The sequence below is a fragment of the Vulpes lagopus genome, chromosome 23 (assembly GCF_018345385.1).
Source record: "Vulpes lagopus strain Blue_001 chromosome 23, ASM1834538v1, whole genome shotgun sequence".
Lineage (NCBI taxonomy): Eukaryota > Metazoa > Chordata > Mammalia > Carnivora > Canidae > Vulpes > Vulpes lagopus.
In genome coordinates, this window is record NC_054846.1 from 48850840 (window position 1) to 48867835 (window position 16996).

Genomic DNA, 16996 nt, shown 5'->3' on the forward strand with positions numbered 1-16996 from the left:
CGTTAGGCTAAATAGCTGGAATCTTTACCCAAACTTGTTCGGCCATTTGCAAGCTGACTGTAGAGGACTGTGATCTCAGGTAAAGCAGCTCTCTGTAGCTGAGGCAGATTTGAACCAGGTGAAAGTTGGAAACCATCCACTGAAAGCACTTCCTACAGCTGGAAAAGGAAACTTGTAGTTTGGAAACTATGTAGTTTCATTTCCATCTCTACCACAGAAACTACCCCACCCAAGGTTATACCTTCTCTCCTCAGGTCAGCCCACATCTAATTCCAAATAACTCTTTTTTTTTTTTAAGATTTTGTTTATTTATTCATAAGAGACACAGAGAGAAAGGCAGAGACATAGGCAGAGGAAGAAGCAGGTTCCTCGCAGGAAGCCCCACATGGGACTTGATCCAGGACCTGGGATCACGCCCTGAGCCGAAGGTAGACACTCAACCGCTGAGCTACCCAGGCGTCTCTAATTCCAAATAACTCTTAAATATGATACTAGCTCCAAAGCTCCCAAAAGGATTGACTGAAGTCTCCAAGGCAACTCCATCAGTTCAATCTCTCTGCCCTCCAAATCTTGCATCCCTTACTCTATTACAAGTCTTGTTCCTCAATAAACCTTCCACAAGCCAATCTCAGAGTCCACTTCCCAAAAATATAATCTAAAAAACCCAATTCCTTAGAAAGATTCCATAAAGAAATAGCTATGGCCTACTCTGTTCAGTAACCTCATAGGTTATTACTTTATTTCAGATAGTGCAAATCCTTAAACTTCAGCTGTCTGTGGCACAATAATGTCAAGACATCATTCTGAAATAAACAAAAAGTATACACCAGCATTTAGATTAGTAGAAAAAGATGAATATGTCAGAGATGCCAAAACTGAAATATTTAACTACTAGAGGAGCAAATAGTAGAGCTGTGTCAATCCTTAAGAAAATAAACCATTCAGGGCAGCCCGGGTGACTCAGCAGTTTAGCGCCACCTTCAGCCTAGGGCATGATCCTGGAGACACAGGAACGAGGCCCATGTCTGGCTCCCTGCATGGAGCCTGCTTCTTCCTCTGCCTGTGCCTCTTTTTCTCTCTCTCTCTGTCTCAAACCATTCATAACCTGAAAATGGGTAGAATAAAAAAAAATTTACTGAATCACATTCACCCATGTTATATACATCAAGGCTCAAAAGCAATAGAAGAATTAATTGCAGAATTGTTATCAAACAAAGTAGATTATTCTACATAAATTAGCGGTTCCTGAACTTATTTGAGTCATGGATCCCTTTGAGTATCCAATGAAAGTTATAAACTGTCTTCTTTGAAAAATGTCCATATCCAAGGGTACTTGGGTGGCTCAATGGGTTAAGCATCCAACTCTTGATTTCAGCACAGGTCATGATCTCAGGGTTGAGGATCAAGACCCATTTTGGGCTCCATGATCAGTGGGGAGTCAGCTTGATATTCTTTCTTTCCCTCTTCAGCTGCCCCTGCACCTCCATGATCTCTCTAAAATAAATCAATCTTAAAAAAAAAAAAAAAAGTAAAGAAAAATGTCCATATCCATTTGTAAAATCTGAAAATAATTTCAGGAATTCATGGATCCCTGAAAGCTATTTACAGATGCCAGGTTAAAAGCCCCTGATCTATATCAGGTTTATAAAAGTAAAATGACATTTCTCTAAATCATGTTAACTTAAAAGGCTAAAAAATGCTAAACAAAATAATGCAGCTGAATAAACTATATTATTATCTGTTACTTATTTTAATTGCTTTATTATATAAGAAATACATAAATAGGCTGTCATCATAAAATGATTCAAGCAATACAGACTAAACTAAACTTCCTTTTGGTCACCACTCATTCCACTTCCTCAGAGATTACTTATCAATTCTGTTCAAATCCTTTTAGATTTTTCAATACCTTTTCAAAAACTTACATAACTATTAAAATGTATAGAATTATTTTGGGGTAAATATTTTAAGAACTAGCATTTAAAAACAACAAAGGAAAAAAAAAATAAAAAATAAAAAATAAAATAAAAAAATAAAAACAACAAAGGTGGTGCCTGGGTGGCTTAATCTGATAAACATCCTGTTGATTTCGACTCAGGTCATGATTTTAAGAGTTGTGGAATTGTGGGATTAAGCCCTGCATTGGGCTCCATGCTCAGCAGGAAGTAGGCTTAAGATTGTCTCTCTCCTTCTCCCTCTGCCCCTTCCCCACTCTCTCAAATAAATAAATCTTTAAAAAAATAAAAATAAAAACAACAAAGGATAGATACTAGTGATTTTACTAACATCAGCGAATTGCAGTATTGCTGAGCTTAATGATGTTTTCATGTAACTCTTTCCTGAATCCAGTCTATCCATTTAATTTGATTTGACCCACAAGTTCCAAATCCAATTTGGAACAAGCTATTGTATAAATGAAGCAATAAATTAATTCAACCAACACTACCATGCACATTCTATGTAAACCAGTGTGAACACTATGGAGCAATGGTTCCCAAACGTTTAAATCTGGACAGCTTATCAAAAGTAAAGATTCCTAAGTCCCATTCCAATCTTAGTTAACTAGAATTTCCAAGGGTAGAAGCACAGAATCTGTATTTTACCAAAACTCCTCAAGTGACTTGAGTAAAGTGTAAAGTAGTCAGTGCTGGAAATCACGATTATGAAAGTCACAGAGGGGCACCCAGGTGGCTCAGTCAGTTAAGCAACCCACTCTTGACTTTGACTCAGGTCATGATCTCACAGTTGTGAGATCAAGCCCCGTGACCAACTCCATATTCACTACAGAGTCTGCTTAAGATTTTCCTTCACCTTCTCCCTCCACCTTTGCCCAGACTAATGTATGCTTGCTTTCTTGCTCGCTCCCTCGCTCTAAATCAATCAATCAATCTTTTTTAAAAAAGGCAAAGGAAGTCATGAACAAGTTCACAATTCATTTCCACAAAGACTTCTTAAGGGGTCATTTATGAAACCTACTAGGTGTGGTACTGGATATTGAACATATTGCAGGATACAGTTCTTGCCCTGGAAGCACTTGCAGACTGGAAGGGAAGATAATACCTGTAACAAATTAAAACACAAACTGAAAATGGAAAGTGCTGTCTCCTCACTAAAATTTATGCTCCATGAAAACAGGAAGTCTGTTTGAATAAAACACTGCCATGTCTCCAATGGTTAGACCAGAGTCTAGAACAAAATAGGTAATCAAACAACTGCTGATCAATGCATAGGACCAAAGTGGAAGGAAAATTTAATTTCAACTAAGCAGATAAGGAAATGGCACTTTTTAGAATGGAGGAACAGGCTTTTAAGAGGCAGGGAAGAAGAGAAATAGAACTAAGAATCACAACCCCCTATAATATAAGAAACTCCAAGCTGACTTTGCATACATTATCAAATTTAACTGTGATATAAATTTTCTGAGACAGTATTGTGTCACCATTTTATGGATGAAGAAATTGAAGCACAAAGAGGTTAAGTAACTTGTCATCCAGGATTATACATCTGGAAAGCAGCATAAGGCCTTCAAGGTTCAACCATGCTGTAGTATGTATCACGATTTTCTTCCTTTTTCAAGGCTGAATAATATTCCATTGTATATATCTACCACACTTTGTTTATCCATTAATCTGTCAATGGACGCTTAAGTTGCTTCTACCCTTGGCTATTAAAATTAATGCTGCTGTTAAACATAAGTGTATAAATACCTATTTGAGTTCCTGCACTCAATTTTTTGGTTATATCCAGAAGCAGAATTGCTAGATATGATAATTTTATGTTTAATATTTTTGAGAAACTGTCATACTATTTTCACAGCAGCTGCACTACTTTATACTCCTATGAGTGATGCACAAGGGCTCCAATTTCTCCATATTCTCACTAACATTTGTTATTTTCTGTGTTTTTAATATCTGACATCCTAATGGGTGTGAAGTGATGTCCCTTGTGGTTTTTATTTGCATTTCTTCTTCTCGTGCTTATGGGACATCTACATACCTTCTCTGGAGAAGTATTTATTCAACTCTTTGACCTATTTTTTAATCAGGCTGTTTTTTGTTGTTAAGTTGGAGTTCTTAATATATTCTGGACATTTATCCTTTACTAGACATGTTGATTTTCAGTGGCCAGGAGGTTATCCATTTAGAAATAACTAATAGGCAAATGTACATGGTGATCTTGAATTCCAGAGGGAAAAACAACATAGATTTAATAGTTATATTATTTGCACAATGATATTTATATAGTGCTTCCACTGTATAATATTAGTTTATTTAAAATCTCACAAAAAAAATCTCACAAAAATCCTGACACTTTTACAGATGAGAAAACTAAGGCAGACCTTCTGACTTCAAATCCCAACATTATTAGTTGGAAGTGTTGGATGGAAGCAAAAAGATGCTGGCCAAGCTGATAGAGTTGTGGGCGCCTTCCCAATCCTCCAAACAGCTCAATTTTTCTGCTGCAAAAACTAGAATACCATCTGAGATTTAATTTGAAAATGAACAGAGTTGCTTTAAACAAAATTTAAACCACTACATTATATCTCGTGTTCATAAAACAATTATTAAAGTTATAGAAATAAATAAGATTGCTAAATTAGAAAGCCTGGGACAAAAAGGTACATCCTACTTTTGTGGGATAAGAAAAAAAAGAAGGTAGGCAGAAAGAAAGCCAGAATGTTGAAGTAACTGAAACCTAATTAGTATTTCAAGAGGAAGATACAATAGACTATAGAAAATTCTATACAGAGTTCATGAAGGATAAAGACTGGAAAAAGGAGACTAAGCTTGGCAATCATGAGGTCACTGGTGACCTTTAAGAGATCAATTATAGTACAGTGAATAAAAGCAGAAGTCAAACTGAAAGGGCTTCAGATATGGGGAGAATGTTGAAGAAGTAAAGGTAACAAATAGAGAATACTTTCAGTAATTGTATATTAATAATAGAAAACACTTACATAGCACTAATAAGTGCTAGGCTCTGGTCTAAATATTTAACATATTAATTAATTTATCCTCAGGGGCACCTGGGTAATTCAGCCGTTAAGTGTCCAACTCTTGATTTCAGATCAGATCATGACCTCAAATCAGGGTCATGAGATGGAGCCCCACCTCAGGCTTGTCCCTGGGCATGAAGCCTGCTTAACATTCCCTCTCCCTCTCTACCCCTCCCCAGTCCATTCACCCTCTTCCCTACTCAAGGGTACGCACAGGGCGCTCGCTCATGCTCCCTCTCTCTCTCTAAAAAGAAAGAAAGAAAGAAAAAAAGACAGGTGCCTGGGTGGCTTATTTGGTTAAGTGTCATTCTCTGGCCCAGGTCATGATTCCAGCATCCTGGAACCAAACCTCTTGGAAGCCCTGCTTCTCCCTCTCCTCCCTGCTCATACTCTCTCCCTATGTCTGTCGCTATTCTCCCTCAAACAATAAAATCTTAAAAAAAAAGATAATTTATCCTCAAAACAATGGTTGGTATCATCATTCTGTCCATCTACAGGTAATGAAACAGACACAGTGAGAAGCCAGAATTCTGAGGCTACCAGCTGCATAGTCCCTGCACATATGAGATAATATTTAATATTATATAATATATATCCTACATATTAAGTAATATTAATTTAATATTATATAATATATATCCTACATCAGATTAAGTAGATACATGTAAATATATATGGTAGCAAAGAATAAAATAATATTGAGAGAAAAAATTAACAAGATTATTTTTCACAATAGAGAACCATAACATGAGTTTGAATTTTATATTGCTAACATCAACGTACGTACATGATACTTGCCAGTCATGTCAGTTTATCAGGTGTTGACAGGCTGGCTTTTCCTGAAAGTATTAATGCTGCAGGCTTCCATTCAATAAAACCTTGAATGAATAAGGGGAAAAATACAATGATCTCCAAGGCTTACAAAGCCTTAATACAGTTCCCTGTTGTTTACAGACCATTGATAATGAATGGATAGACCAAAATCCATTTTGTTGATTGGCTCTATCATATGTTTATACCTAAAGGAAGCAATATTTTTTTAAAAAAACAAAGAGAAAAAAGAGATTATATGAAGGTAACAAAACTGTTCTAAAGACAGAAATCTGTAAAATTTATTCTGAGAAAAAAGGATTAACACCTGGCAATATTTCTATCATCTTCCTGCCTGCCAATGTTACTCCTTTGAATCATTATGGACTAGAGTATTATGGGGCATAGCAATGTCAATACAGAAGAAATTTCATGAAGGGTTAATCTAACTTATAAGCAATAAATTGTGTTTTCAAACTTTATAATAATATTAGACATAATTTTAATGTTTTTTATAATTAGAACTATATCTTAGAATTATATCAAAATACAATACATCCAGCTGTCCCCATTTCTTCTGTTAATCACTTCCTACTTTTTGCCCCATAGTAACTACCTCTATTATTATGAAATATTATGTTAAATGCTATTTTACATGTGTATCCTAAATTATGTACTCAAGTATAGAAATTATGTTCTATTTGGTACAGAACATTAAAAATGTTAAATATAAATTTCAAAAATGAGTAAATGAACAAACATTTAGAAAATTATATGTTGGTATTACATTCAGACAAATGTCTTTTGATGGTGATAAGACAAAGAATTTAGATATTTTTGCATAAGACCTTTCCAAAACACAGGCACACTTTCTTTAAGTGGTAAGAGAATAATTTTCCTTGAAATCCATTAATAAAACTAAAGATAGGTAAGAAAGATGACATGGTCCATAGCATTTTTGTAATATGTATTACATAATGTTTTGACTGCCCACAGTAAGTTTAAAAACACTGGTAACACTAATAACGATAATTATTTTTCTATAGCAGTGTTTCAACTTGGCTGTACAAAACAATTTAGGACCTTTTTTTTTTTTTTTTTTTTTTTTTTACCTTTTTTAAAATTCTGAAGCTGAGTCTTCATTCTCAATTAATTTGGGGTGAGTTCTGGATGGACACTGTCTTTAAAAAAATCTCCCCAGGTGATTTTAATGTGAAACTCACTATTCTTTCCTTTAAAATCAAATTTTTGGAGCATAATTCACATTCAATAAAATTTACCAGTTTTAAGTATACAAAATTCAGTAAGTTTTGATAAGTAAGTGCAGTCATGCAACCACTACCATGATCATGACATAGAACATTTCCATCACCCAAAAAAGTTTCCTCATACCTTACCCTGGACCCTAGCAACTACTTTATGTCACAATAGCTTCTGCTTTCTAAAATTTCATATACATGGAACTATGTTGTAGGTACTCTTTTTGGTCTAGGTTCTTTTATTCAGCATAATGCTTTTTAGACTCATTCATGTTTCTAGGCTATCAATACTTTGTTCTTTCTTATTGCTGAATAGTAGTCCATTGTATGGATATACAATTTATCTATTTACACAACCTATAGACATTTGGAATATTTCCAGTTTAGGGCTATTCTGAAATAAACTGCTCTGAATATTCAAGTCTTTTTATGAACAGATATTTTCACTTCTCTAAGTAAATATCTAGGAATAGGGTTGCTGAATCTTATCATTAAGTATATTATTAACTTAATATGAAACTGTTTTTCAAAGTGACTGTATCATTTAGCATCCCTACCAACAAGGTAAGAGAGTTGCTCCACATCCTTGTTAGCACTAGTATAGCATTACTTTTAGCTATACTAGTGTGTATGTATGTAGTAATATCTCTCTGGTTGTAATTTGCATTTCCCTAAGGACTAAATGATAATAAGTATACAAATAACTGTTCTTAAAGCAAGAAAAGCACTAAGATTAAGGGTATTTTATCTTTTGATTCAATAGCCCATTATTAAATAAAGTAACAATGTTAATCTGCCTGTATACCACATTCATCAGTTTTAATGGGAAACAAGCAAATGACCAAAAAACATATACACATAAAACTTCCAAAACAGGTTTCGTAGAGAATCGTAGAGTCAAGTACCCACTCAGTTTATAACCACTTACCTACAAAAAATGTCAACATAATGTAGTCCTTAGACACTTAGGCTTTAGTGTCCACCTTGGGTTTCTATTCTAACGTAGGAAAATATTTTGGAATGAGGTCCACTAAAAGCAGGTAAACAGTTATTTATTGAGACTTACACAAAACAAGTGACTAAATATTCAATGAATGAGGGGCTCAGTCAGTTAAGCATCAGACTCTAATTTCAGCTCAGGTCATGATCTCAGAGTCATGGAATCAAGCCCCCACATCAAGCTCCAACCTCAGCACTGAGTCTGCTTGGGATTTTTCTCTCTCCCTTTCCCTCTGCCCGTGTCCCCACTCTCACATACACACTCTCTCTAAAATAAATAAAATCTTTTAAAAAATTCAATGAGTGAATCAAGAACTAGTTAATAATAAGTTTCAAGGGTATTTTTTTTAATTTTTTTTAAATTTTTTATTTATTTATGATAGTCACAGAGAGAGAGAGAGAGAGAGGCAGAGACACAGGCGGAGGGAGAAGCAGGCTCCATGCACCGGGAGCCTGATGTGGGATTCGATCCCGGGTCTCCAGGATCGCGCCCTGGGCCAAAGGCAGGCGCCAAACCGCTGCGCCACCCAGGGATCCCTCAAGGGTATTTTTTAATCTATCTAATGTTTTAAAAATCAGACACACCCAGAAATTACAAAATGCCAATATATCTCCTAGGCTCCCATTACATATAAATCAATGAAGAGATATGTCCATATTACATAAATATTAAAAAATCATTTGGGACGCTTGGGTGGCTCAGCAGTTGAGCATCTGCCTTTGGCTCAGGGCATGATCCCAGAGCCCCAGGTCAAGTCCCCCCACATCGGGCTTCCTACTTGGAACCTGCTTCTCCCTCTACCTATGTCTCTACCTCTCTTTCTGTATCTCTCATGAACAAATAAAATCTAAATAAATAAATATTTAACAATTTACTCGTTTATTTAAGGAACATTTACTGAACACCAACATAGGGCATGTCACATTATGCATTCTAAGGGGGTAAAAAAATGTTTTCAATGCTGAAAACCAAAAATTAATCAGTTGGCTACATATGATTATAAAAAGTAACAGTAAGTTAGCAGATGATAACATAATGCTAAAGCTAGTATTAAAATGAGTGTAATTTCCCTGGCATACTAGTTCAATAAGCTAAAAGAGGCCAAGAGGGATCCCTGGGTGGCGCAACGGTTTGGCGCCTGCCTTTGGCCCAGGGCGCGATCCTGGAGACCCCAGGATCAAATCCCACGTCGGGCTCCCGGTGCATGGAGCCTGCTTCTCCCTCTGCCTGTGTCTCTGCCTCTCTCTCTCTCTCTCTCTCTCTCTCTGTGACTATCATAAATAAATAAATGAAAATTTAAAAATAAATAAATAAATAAATACATAAATAAGGCCAAGAAACATACTGCCTGTATCAGGAAAGAAACAAGCCTATAAATAAGCTAGAAGGTAGAAAATATACAGAAAAGTGATCTGGAATGAGTTGTAGTCTAATATCAAACACTAATTCTAAGCCATATTAACTTGGATTTGGAAACAGAGTAAAACAAGGTTCATATGCTTTCAGGGTTACCTATTTCCAAAGACAAAAAAAACTCCTACAGTAATCTGTTCATCCATGTATATATACCGAGTGCTGTATTGCAGTCATCATTTATAAAAAAATGGCAGGTTTAACCTTTAAATAACCACCTACTTGTCAAAAAAGTTCCACATGTACTAAAAATACTAAATAATATCAATCATGCAAATCAAATCAATTAAATTGAAGTAATGTTTACCTAATAAAATGAATGTGATTTCTAATTTAAGCCATATCCAACGTAAAAAAGTTTAAAATTCACATGAAACTGTTATACAATAAGAAATAAGTATGAGAAGCTGTTATGAATTGAATTATGTCCCTCTAAAAATGGTATGTTGAAGTTCCTAACCCCCAGCACCTCAGAATGTGACCTTAGTTGGAAATAGGGTCACTGCACATGTAATTAGTTAAAATGAGGTCATACTGGAGTAGGGTGGGCCCCTAATCCAATATGACTGCTATCCTTATAAAATGGCCATGTGAAGATAGAGACACATAGCAAGAATGCCATGTGACAACAAAGGCAGAGATTAGAGTTACGTGCCAAGGAATGCCAGCAAACCCCCAGAAGCTAGGAAAAAGCAAGGAAGAACTCTCCTATAGGTTTCAGAGGGAGTATGGCTGTGCCACATCTTGATTTCAGACTTCTGGCCTCCAGAATTGTAAGCCAATAAATATGTGTTGTTTTAAGCCACACAGTTTGTGGCACTTTATTACAGCAGCCATAGGAAACTAATACAGCATTTCAGTATCACTTTTGTATTCATTCATTAATTTACTGACATATTAATGCTTTGATTTTTAGAAGTTATTCTCTAAGGTATAATACAGTAAACTTGACTGTTTGGGTACAGTTCTATATATTTTAACATATTTACATATATTTATATAACCATCACCATAATAGAATACTGATAGTTAAGTCTTGATTTTTAATAGCCATTGTTGAAACAACATAAATGAAATTGTTTCACATAGGCATAAGTAAATTTCCAGCCCTTTCACTTCAAAATTTTAGAGTTTGTACTCAACTTCAATAATGTATTTTTTTAATTCCTAAAATGGAGATAATCTCTAAAATAAAATCCACTATCTTTAGTTTATTCATTATCTTTCAAATCCAAAGCTCTAATCACTGAATTCTACTCCTGAAACCAATATTGCGCTGTATGTTAATTAACTAGAATTTAAATAAATTTTTTTAATCTAAAGCTCTATCTTTGAGAAAATCACCTTCAGTAAGAATTTATCTAAAGCTTTCATTTGAAGAAAATAAGTCACCATTCTTCACACAAAACAGATGGTCAACACAGAAGATACACACATGTAACATTTCACACTACTTAATGCTATCAATTTATTAATATGCACAAGTATGAAGTCTTCCCATAGTCTTCTAATACCACATGAATACTAAAATCCAGCTTCACTACTTTTTTTTTAAGTTTTATAACACTGAGAAGTCATTCTTAACCTTCACTATTCAACAAACATTCATTAAATATTAAGATGTATGTATGGTGCATTGGGAGGGAGGTAGAAAGATAGAAATTACTGCTTAAAAAGAACTAGTGTGGTTTTATTTTTTTTTTTAATTTTTATTTATTTATGATAGTCACAGAGAGATAGAGAGAGAGGCAGAGACACAGGTAGAGGGAGAAGCAGGCTCCATGCACCGGGAGCCTGACGTGGGATTCGATCCCGGGTCTCCAGGATCGCGCCCTGGGCCAAAGGCAGGCGCCAAACCGCTGCGCCACCCAGGGATCCCTAGTGTGGTTTTAAAACTTGGTAAGTTTCTACTCTAAAAAATGTTACCACTTACCCCCTAAAGGCATGCGGCTACCTTCTGTGCTGGAACAGCTTAAATATAAATTCATTGTTTCCCCACATGAAGTTTTATTATTATTTTAATAGCTATTCTAACTTAAAAACACAATGCTACAAAGCTTTTTAGGTGAGGGTATTTTTTGTTCCCCCCCAATACAGATCAAAACAAATTATACATAAAAATCAACAACAGTGGGCAGCCTGGGTAGCTCAGCGGTTTTAGCGCCGCCTTCAGTTCAGGGTGTGATCCTGGAGACCCAGGATCAAGTCCCATGTCGGGTTCCCTGCATGAAGCCTGCTTCTCCCTCTGCCTGTGTCTATGCCTCTCTCTCTCTGTCTCTCTCCTGAGTGAATAAATAAAATCTTAAAAAAAAAAAAAATCAACAGTAATACTTGTCACAATGTACTTCACAAAAGTTATGCTATAGAAAAATTTCATAGAAGTTCATTGATAATATACAAGTACTCATAATTATAAGCTTTTTACTTGTTATTTAAGCTATGAATAATTTTCTGATATGGATCTTTTAATTATTGTCTTTGTAATTATACTTTTTCCATATAAGGTAGTACATTAGCATTGGGGCTCTAATCTTGGAAGACTATCCAAGGACAAATTACACTTGCTAGAAACTGTATGGACTAAAAAAACATGGGGTTCTGTCAAAGTCAACAGTCATAATCTGTGAAAATTTCTGGGTAAATACATAAATTACAATATATAAATATATATAATATACATAAGATATATATACTAATATATAATTTATATAGCTAAGATATACCAGCACAGAAAGCCCATCTAATTTTTTAAAAATCTAAATATCCAAATAAACATTTCTGCACTTAAGAAAGAAAAACCGTTAATGTTTAAAAAAAAAAAAGCACAATTGCATTTATTTTTAACAGCATTTAGTTGAGATATAATAGACAAATGTCCTGGATCACCCACAAAATCTGATTTCATTTGGAATTTGACATTATAGTCACTTACAAAATATATACCCTTTTAAAAATTTTCCGGTACCTCATCTGTCTCCTTAAGTTAGAAAATTCTTTCAAATTATACATTCCAATTGAGCAAAAGGAACTGAACAGCAAAAGGAATTAGTATAAGGTGGATATCCAACAACTACAACCTAGGTTTAGACATAGAGCATTGTCAGACCACCTAAAGACCCCTGGGTACTTCTTCTTAGTCATGTTAATGCTTCTTTCCCCTAAATTAATCCAGATTTCCCTGAGAAGACACAAACCTACTTTAAGTTTTACCAAACACAGATAAATTAATTTAAAATATGAGTTGCAAAAAAGGGTCAACATCTTAAACTATTAGTAAATTATAATTATTCCATTCTTATACCATCTGCAGACTCCTAAATAAGTATTTTTTTCCGAAGTTTATACTACTGCTAATTTCCATGGGCTTCTTAAACAGGTTAGAAAGCAAATACCTAAAACATCTGAACTCTATTACCGTCATAATACTGAGAGATCAGACTATAAGTCTATTCACACAGCTTTAAATTTACAGATGTCCATGAAAAGACTAATTTACAATTTTCCCTTTTTTAAAAGGAACAATACTTCTGATTCTACTGTTATGTAGAAGAAATGTATCCTTTGAGGATAACAACCTATAGTTCTCCCATTTGTTTATATCAAGCTGGGGAAGTTTCAGTTCTGATTCAAAATTTGATGTTTTCTACACAGTACTTGCTTTTCAGTAAGTCCATTACTTCCCATTACCAGATTCCATGTGGAAAGTAATCAGAAGTTACAGAATGTAATATACCTACTCTTTCCACATGTCTTTTTGTTATTGTCTATTTTCCTTCAAAATTTTTGTTTTGTGTTGTGCTGTTCTCTTCATTTTTAAAAATTTGGTTTTTTAAAATTTTGAGGTATTTTATTTTCTCCATTTAAATACCCTTATGAATTCTTTCCTTAAAAGGATATTGCTATAAACATACCCTAATCTCCTTTCCTTTCTAAACCATCAGCCTTCAATAACTTCCCAATTCTGAGGTTATGACTCTGGTTTACAAACAGCAAGGAAATATGTGGCATTTTAAAATTAGCACCACTGAGCAATTAAATTGAGTTTAAGTTATAAACTGAAGAACATGATTACTATCTTCCTATATACAAATCACTTTCTCACTCATCTCTTGGCAATACTTTTATAAAGCCTATCATCTAGATTAAGTCACATACTCACATTTTTAAGAGATGAGAGATGAGTCTTAATGTCACGTATTAAAAGGTGATTCAAAAAAAAAGGTGATTCATGCCAACATACAGAACTCAAAATGCTACAGAATAGAATACCCTTCTCTTTCACACTCATTAGCATAAATGAAGATAAGAAAAATAAAGATTACACAGCTCACAGTTCTCAAATAGCATTATCTAAAAGTCATAATTCATTCTCCTACCTTCATCTATGAAATCCACAGTGAGAATCAGAAAATGTGCTTATGTGTCTTTTCTCCAGACCTCACAATTCCCATCCAAGAGCTCATTACCCCAATAAGCATGCCAACTGTCATATCATGAAAGAAAAATACCTGATTTAAACATGACCTGGATCATCCACAAAATCTGATTTCATTTGGAATTTGACATTATAGTCACTTAAAAGATATACACCCTTTTAAAACTCTTCCTGTAGCTCATTTGCCCTCTCAAGTTTGAAAATTCTTTCAAGTCCATCCCTTACTATAAAAAGACCGCTTAAATTGACATTTTTCTATTTAAAATATTTTAAACAAGAATTATAAAAGCTGATCAAAACTCATACAAAGTTTACAGACTAATAGACATTCACCTTCATATTTTTAATATTTAGTACTAAAGCTGAACACTTTAATTATCTGATTATTCAACTCATTCTTTCAAAAACACAAATGCACAAAGGACAAGCTAGCCTTTTCCAAAGAAAACTTTCTCAATCCACTGTCACTGTTTTCTGACACAGGATGAATTTAGATAAATTTACATTTCACATTTGCAAAACAAATTGTGATATACTGTTGTTTAAAAAGAAACAGAGGATTCAATGATTCTCAATAACCAGAAGTAGATTGCTTTATATGAAACACCACAATGCACCACTCTTCAAAAAAAATTTTTTTCAAATATATTAGTTTTACCTGGGGGAAAGAAAGCTAGATGTCTGGCGTGCCTGTGTATGTGTTCCAGTGCTTGTTTAATTCTAAAAACAACCCTTCTCCAACTCCTTTCAAAAATCAATATTTTTTCAATAAATATGAGCATATACAGGGCAATAAAATGCATAATATGCACTTCCAGAATGTTACAATAACCCAAATAGAAAAAAAAATTCAGTGTTTTAATTTTCTACACATCAATTCAATGTTAAACAATGTCATTTTTCCCCTTTCTCCCTATTCCACTATTCAAGTCTTCTACTGTATCTGTGTATTTAGTAGGATTAACAAATTGACTAGACGATCCGGAGGAGTAAAAGAAATCATTTTTCACTTTTCCACAACCAAAAAAGATAAAAACAAAAGCAAATCCGAAGACTCATTAAATGAGAAGCATTTGAAAAACCCAACGTAACCAGTTTTTGATTTACCCTAGTCTGACAAGGAAGACAGACCCCACCCCCACTCCAGATTGTGTGGCTTTTTTTTTTCCTTGGGTGGGGGTGTAGAGAAGAGAGCTGTCACATTTCCATCTTCGGTTATTGTTAAGTCCGCAGCCTAGATTCCCAAGTACCACTGGTCCAAGGGAAAAAAAAAAAATTAAGGCAGATAATTTTAATTGTCTGAAATGCACAGCATTTTTTTTTCCAATTTTAAAGTTAATTATACCCAGCTTCAATCTGCTAAATCTACAGATTGCCTTTGACAGCCTGTCCCTCAAACATTCCCTGTAAGGCTGCTTGCTCCAGATTCACTAAGAATTTTCTTCTCTCCAAACTTAAAATTTTAAAAACGCATTTCTGAAATTATTGCATCCAAAGAGGCATTCCTTTCCATCCTTTTGCCTTTGGTATGGAGTGTAGAATAAAGAGTAAAAAAAGAAAAGAGAGATCTATTTGCTCTTCGAACAAAAAGAAATGGGGTAGAGGGCCAGTGGGGGAAAGAGCAGCAGTGGACCTGAATGAAATGTTGAGAAAAGTTTTTTATGTGACTACTGTGTCCTTCGGCATGGGAACAAGAGTTGGACAGAAAGCCTGAATCTCGGCCCCGGGCTCCGGCAGAGAGAAGGCACCTGCGGAAAAGAAGGCCAGGCACCAGAGAGGAGCCGGGCGAGCACCTACCGACTTGCAGCACGTTCTCCACCGAGCCGCTGTCCAGCAGACGGATGCCCCGGCGGAACGGCAGCCCCTCGCCGCCGCCGCCCGCCGCTCCGGCCGCTGTGCCCAGCCCGGGGGATGACCCCGCCGCGGCGGCCCCGGGGGCGGAGCTGGTCGGAGCGGCGGCCCCGGGGGGCGGCGGCGGCCCCTCCTCGGCCGGCGAAGCCCCCGCGGCGCCGCCAAGCGCTCCAGCGCCGGGGCCGCCGCGGTACTGGAAACTGGAGTACATGCAGATCTCCCGCTCATTCCGCGGGAAGGACCAGTAGACGATGCGGCGCTGCACGGGCTCCGGGATCCGCTCGAAGCGCTCCTCCACCCTCTCGTACGCCCACTTTTCCGCCACCGTCTTGGCGGCGCAGTCCAGCAGGGACTCCGGCTGCAGGTGGGGGCGGGCCCCGGGGGCCAGGCAGCTGCCGCCGACGCCCCCCACCCCGCCGCTGGCCGCCCCGGGCGAACCGCGAGGGTGGTGAGCCTGCGGGCTGGGCCACGAGCACAGGCGCTTAGCCGGAGAGACCGGCGACGGCGAGAGCAGCTCCTCTCGCTCACCTCCTTCCGCCATTGCTGGGAACTGACTGACTGAGGCGGAGGCGGCGGCGGCGGCGGCGGCGGCGGCGGCACCGACTGCGGCGGAGACCCCGGCCACGGCCACGCGCCCCGCGCAAGCGCCCAACTGCGGCGCCGGGGGGCGGGGCGAGCAACCCCGCGAGCCGGCCGGCCCGAGTGGGGAGCCTGGGCCGGCCCGGTGCGCGCGCCGCAAGCGCCGACGAGGGCGGCCTCAGGACTAGCGTGAGGCGGCGCGCGCCGTCCGGGCCGCCACGGGCGCGAGAGGGGGCGGGAGCGAGCGCCGGCTGGTGGCGCGCGCCAGGCGCAGACAGCCCAGAACGCGCGCCGAGCGCTTGCGCGGGGCCGACGGCCACCTAGGGGCGAGGAGCGCCGCGCGCAGCGGCCGACCGGCGCGCCACGAGCCCACCTGCCGCCCGGCCAGGAGGAGGGCTGGACTGTGGGGCCAAGAGAAATGGCCGGGCCGGGAGCCCTCCGAGGAGCCGCCTCCGCGAACTTCTAGGCTTGCCGGGCACAGGCTGAGAGAAAGTTCGAAACCAGGCTGCTGTGGTAGAAGTAATGACAGGAGACCGCCGAGCAGAGGAGCCGGCAGAAAGATGCTGGGAAGACACCGGGGAAAAAAACCGGTAAGTTCGAGTGATGTAAACTTTCCTCACGCCGCAGTGACGTAGGATGAAGTCGGCGGTCCC

At 37.9% G+C, this 16996-nt stretch overlaps 1 protein-coding gene across 1 annotated transcript in view; it reads right to left on the bottom strand.

The window, feature by feature from the left end:
- ZSWIM5 (zinc finger SWIM-type containing 5) overlaps positions 1 to 16505 on the bottom strand; it is a 194543-nt gene extending 178038 nt beyond the window's left edge. Inside the window, exon 1 of the mRNA XM_041738512.1 lies at positions 15711 to 16505. Within this exon, the coding sequence (XP_041594446.1) occupies positions 15711 to 16305 (595 nt within the window). The 5' untranslated portion in view covers positions 16306 to 16505. The remainder of the gene's footprint in view (positions 1 to 15710) is intronic.
- Between the last annotated feature and the right edge of the window lie 491 nt (positions 16506 to 16996).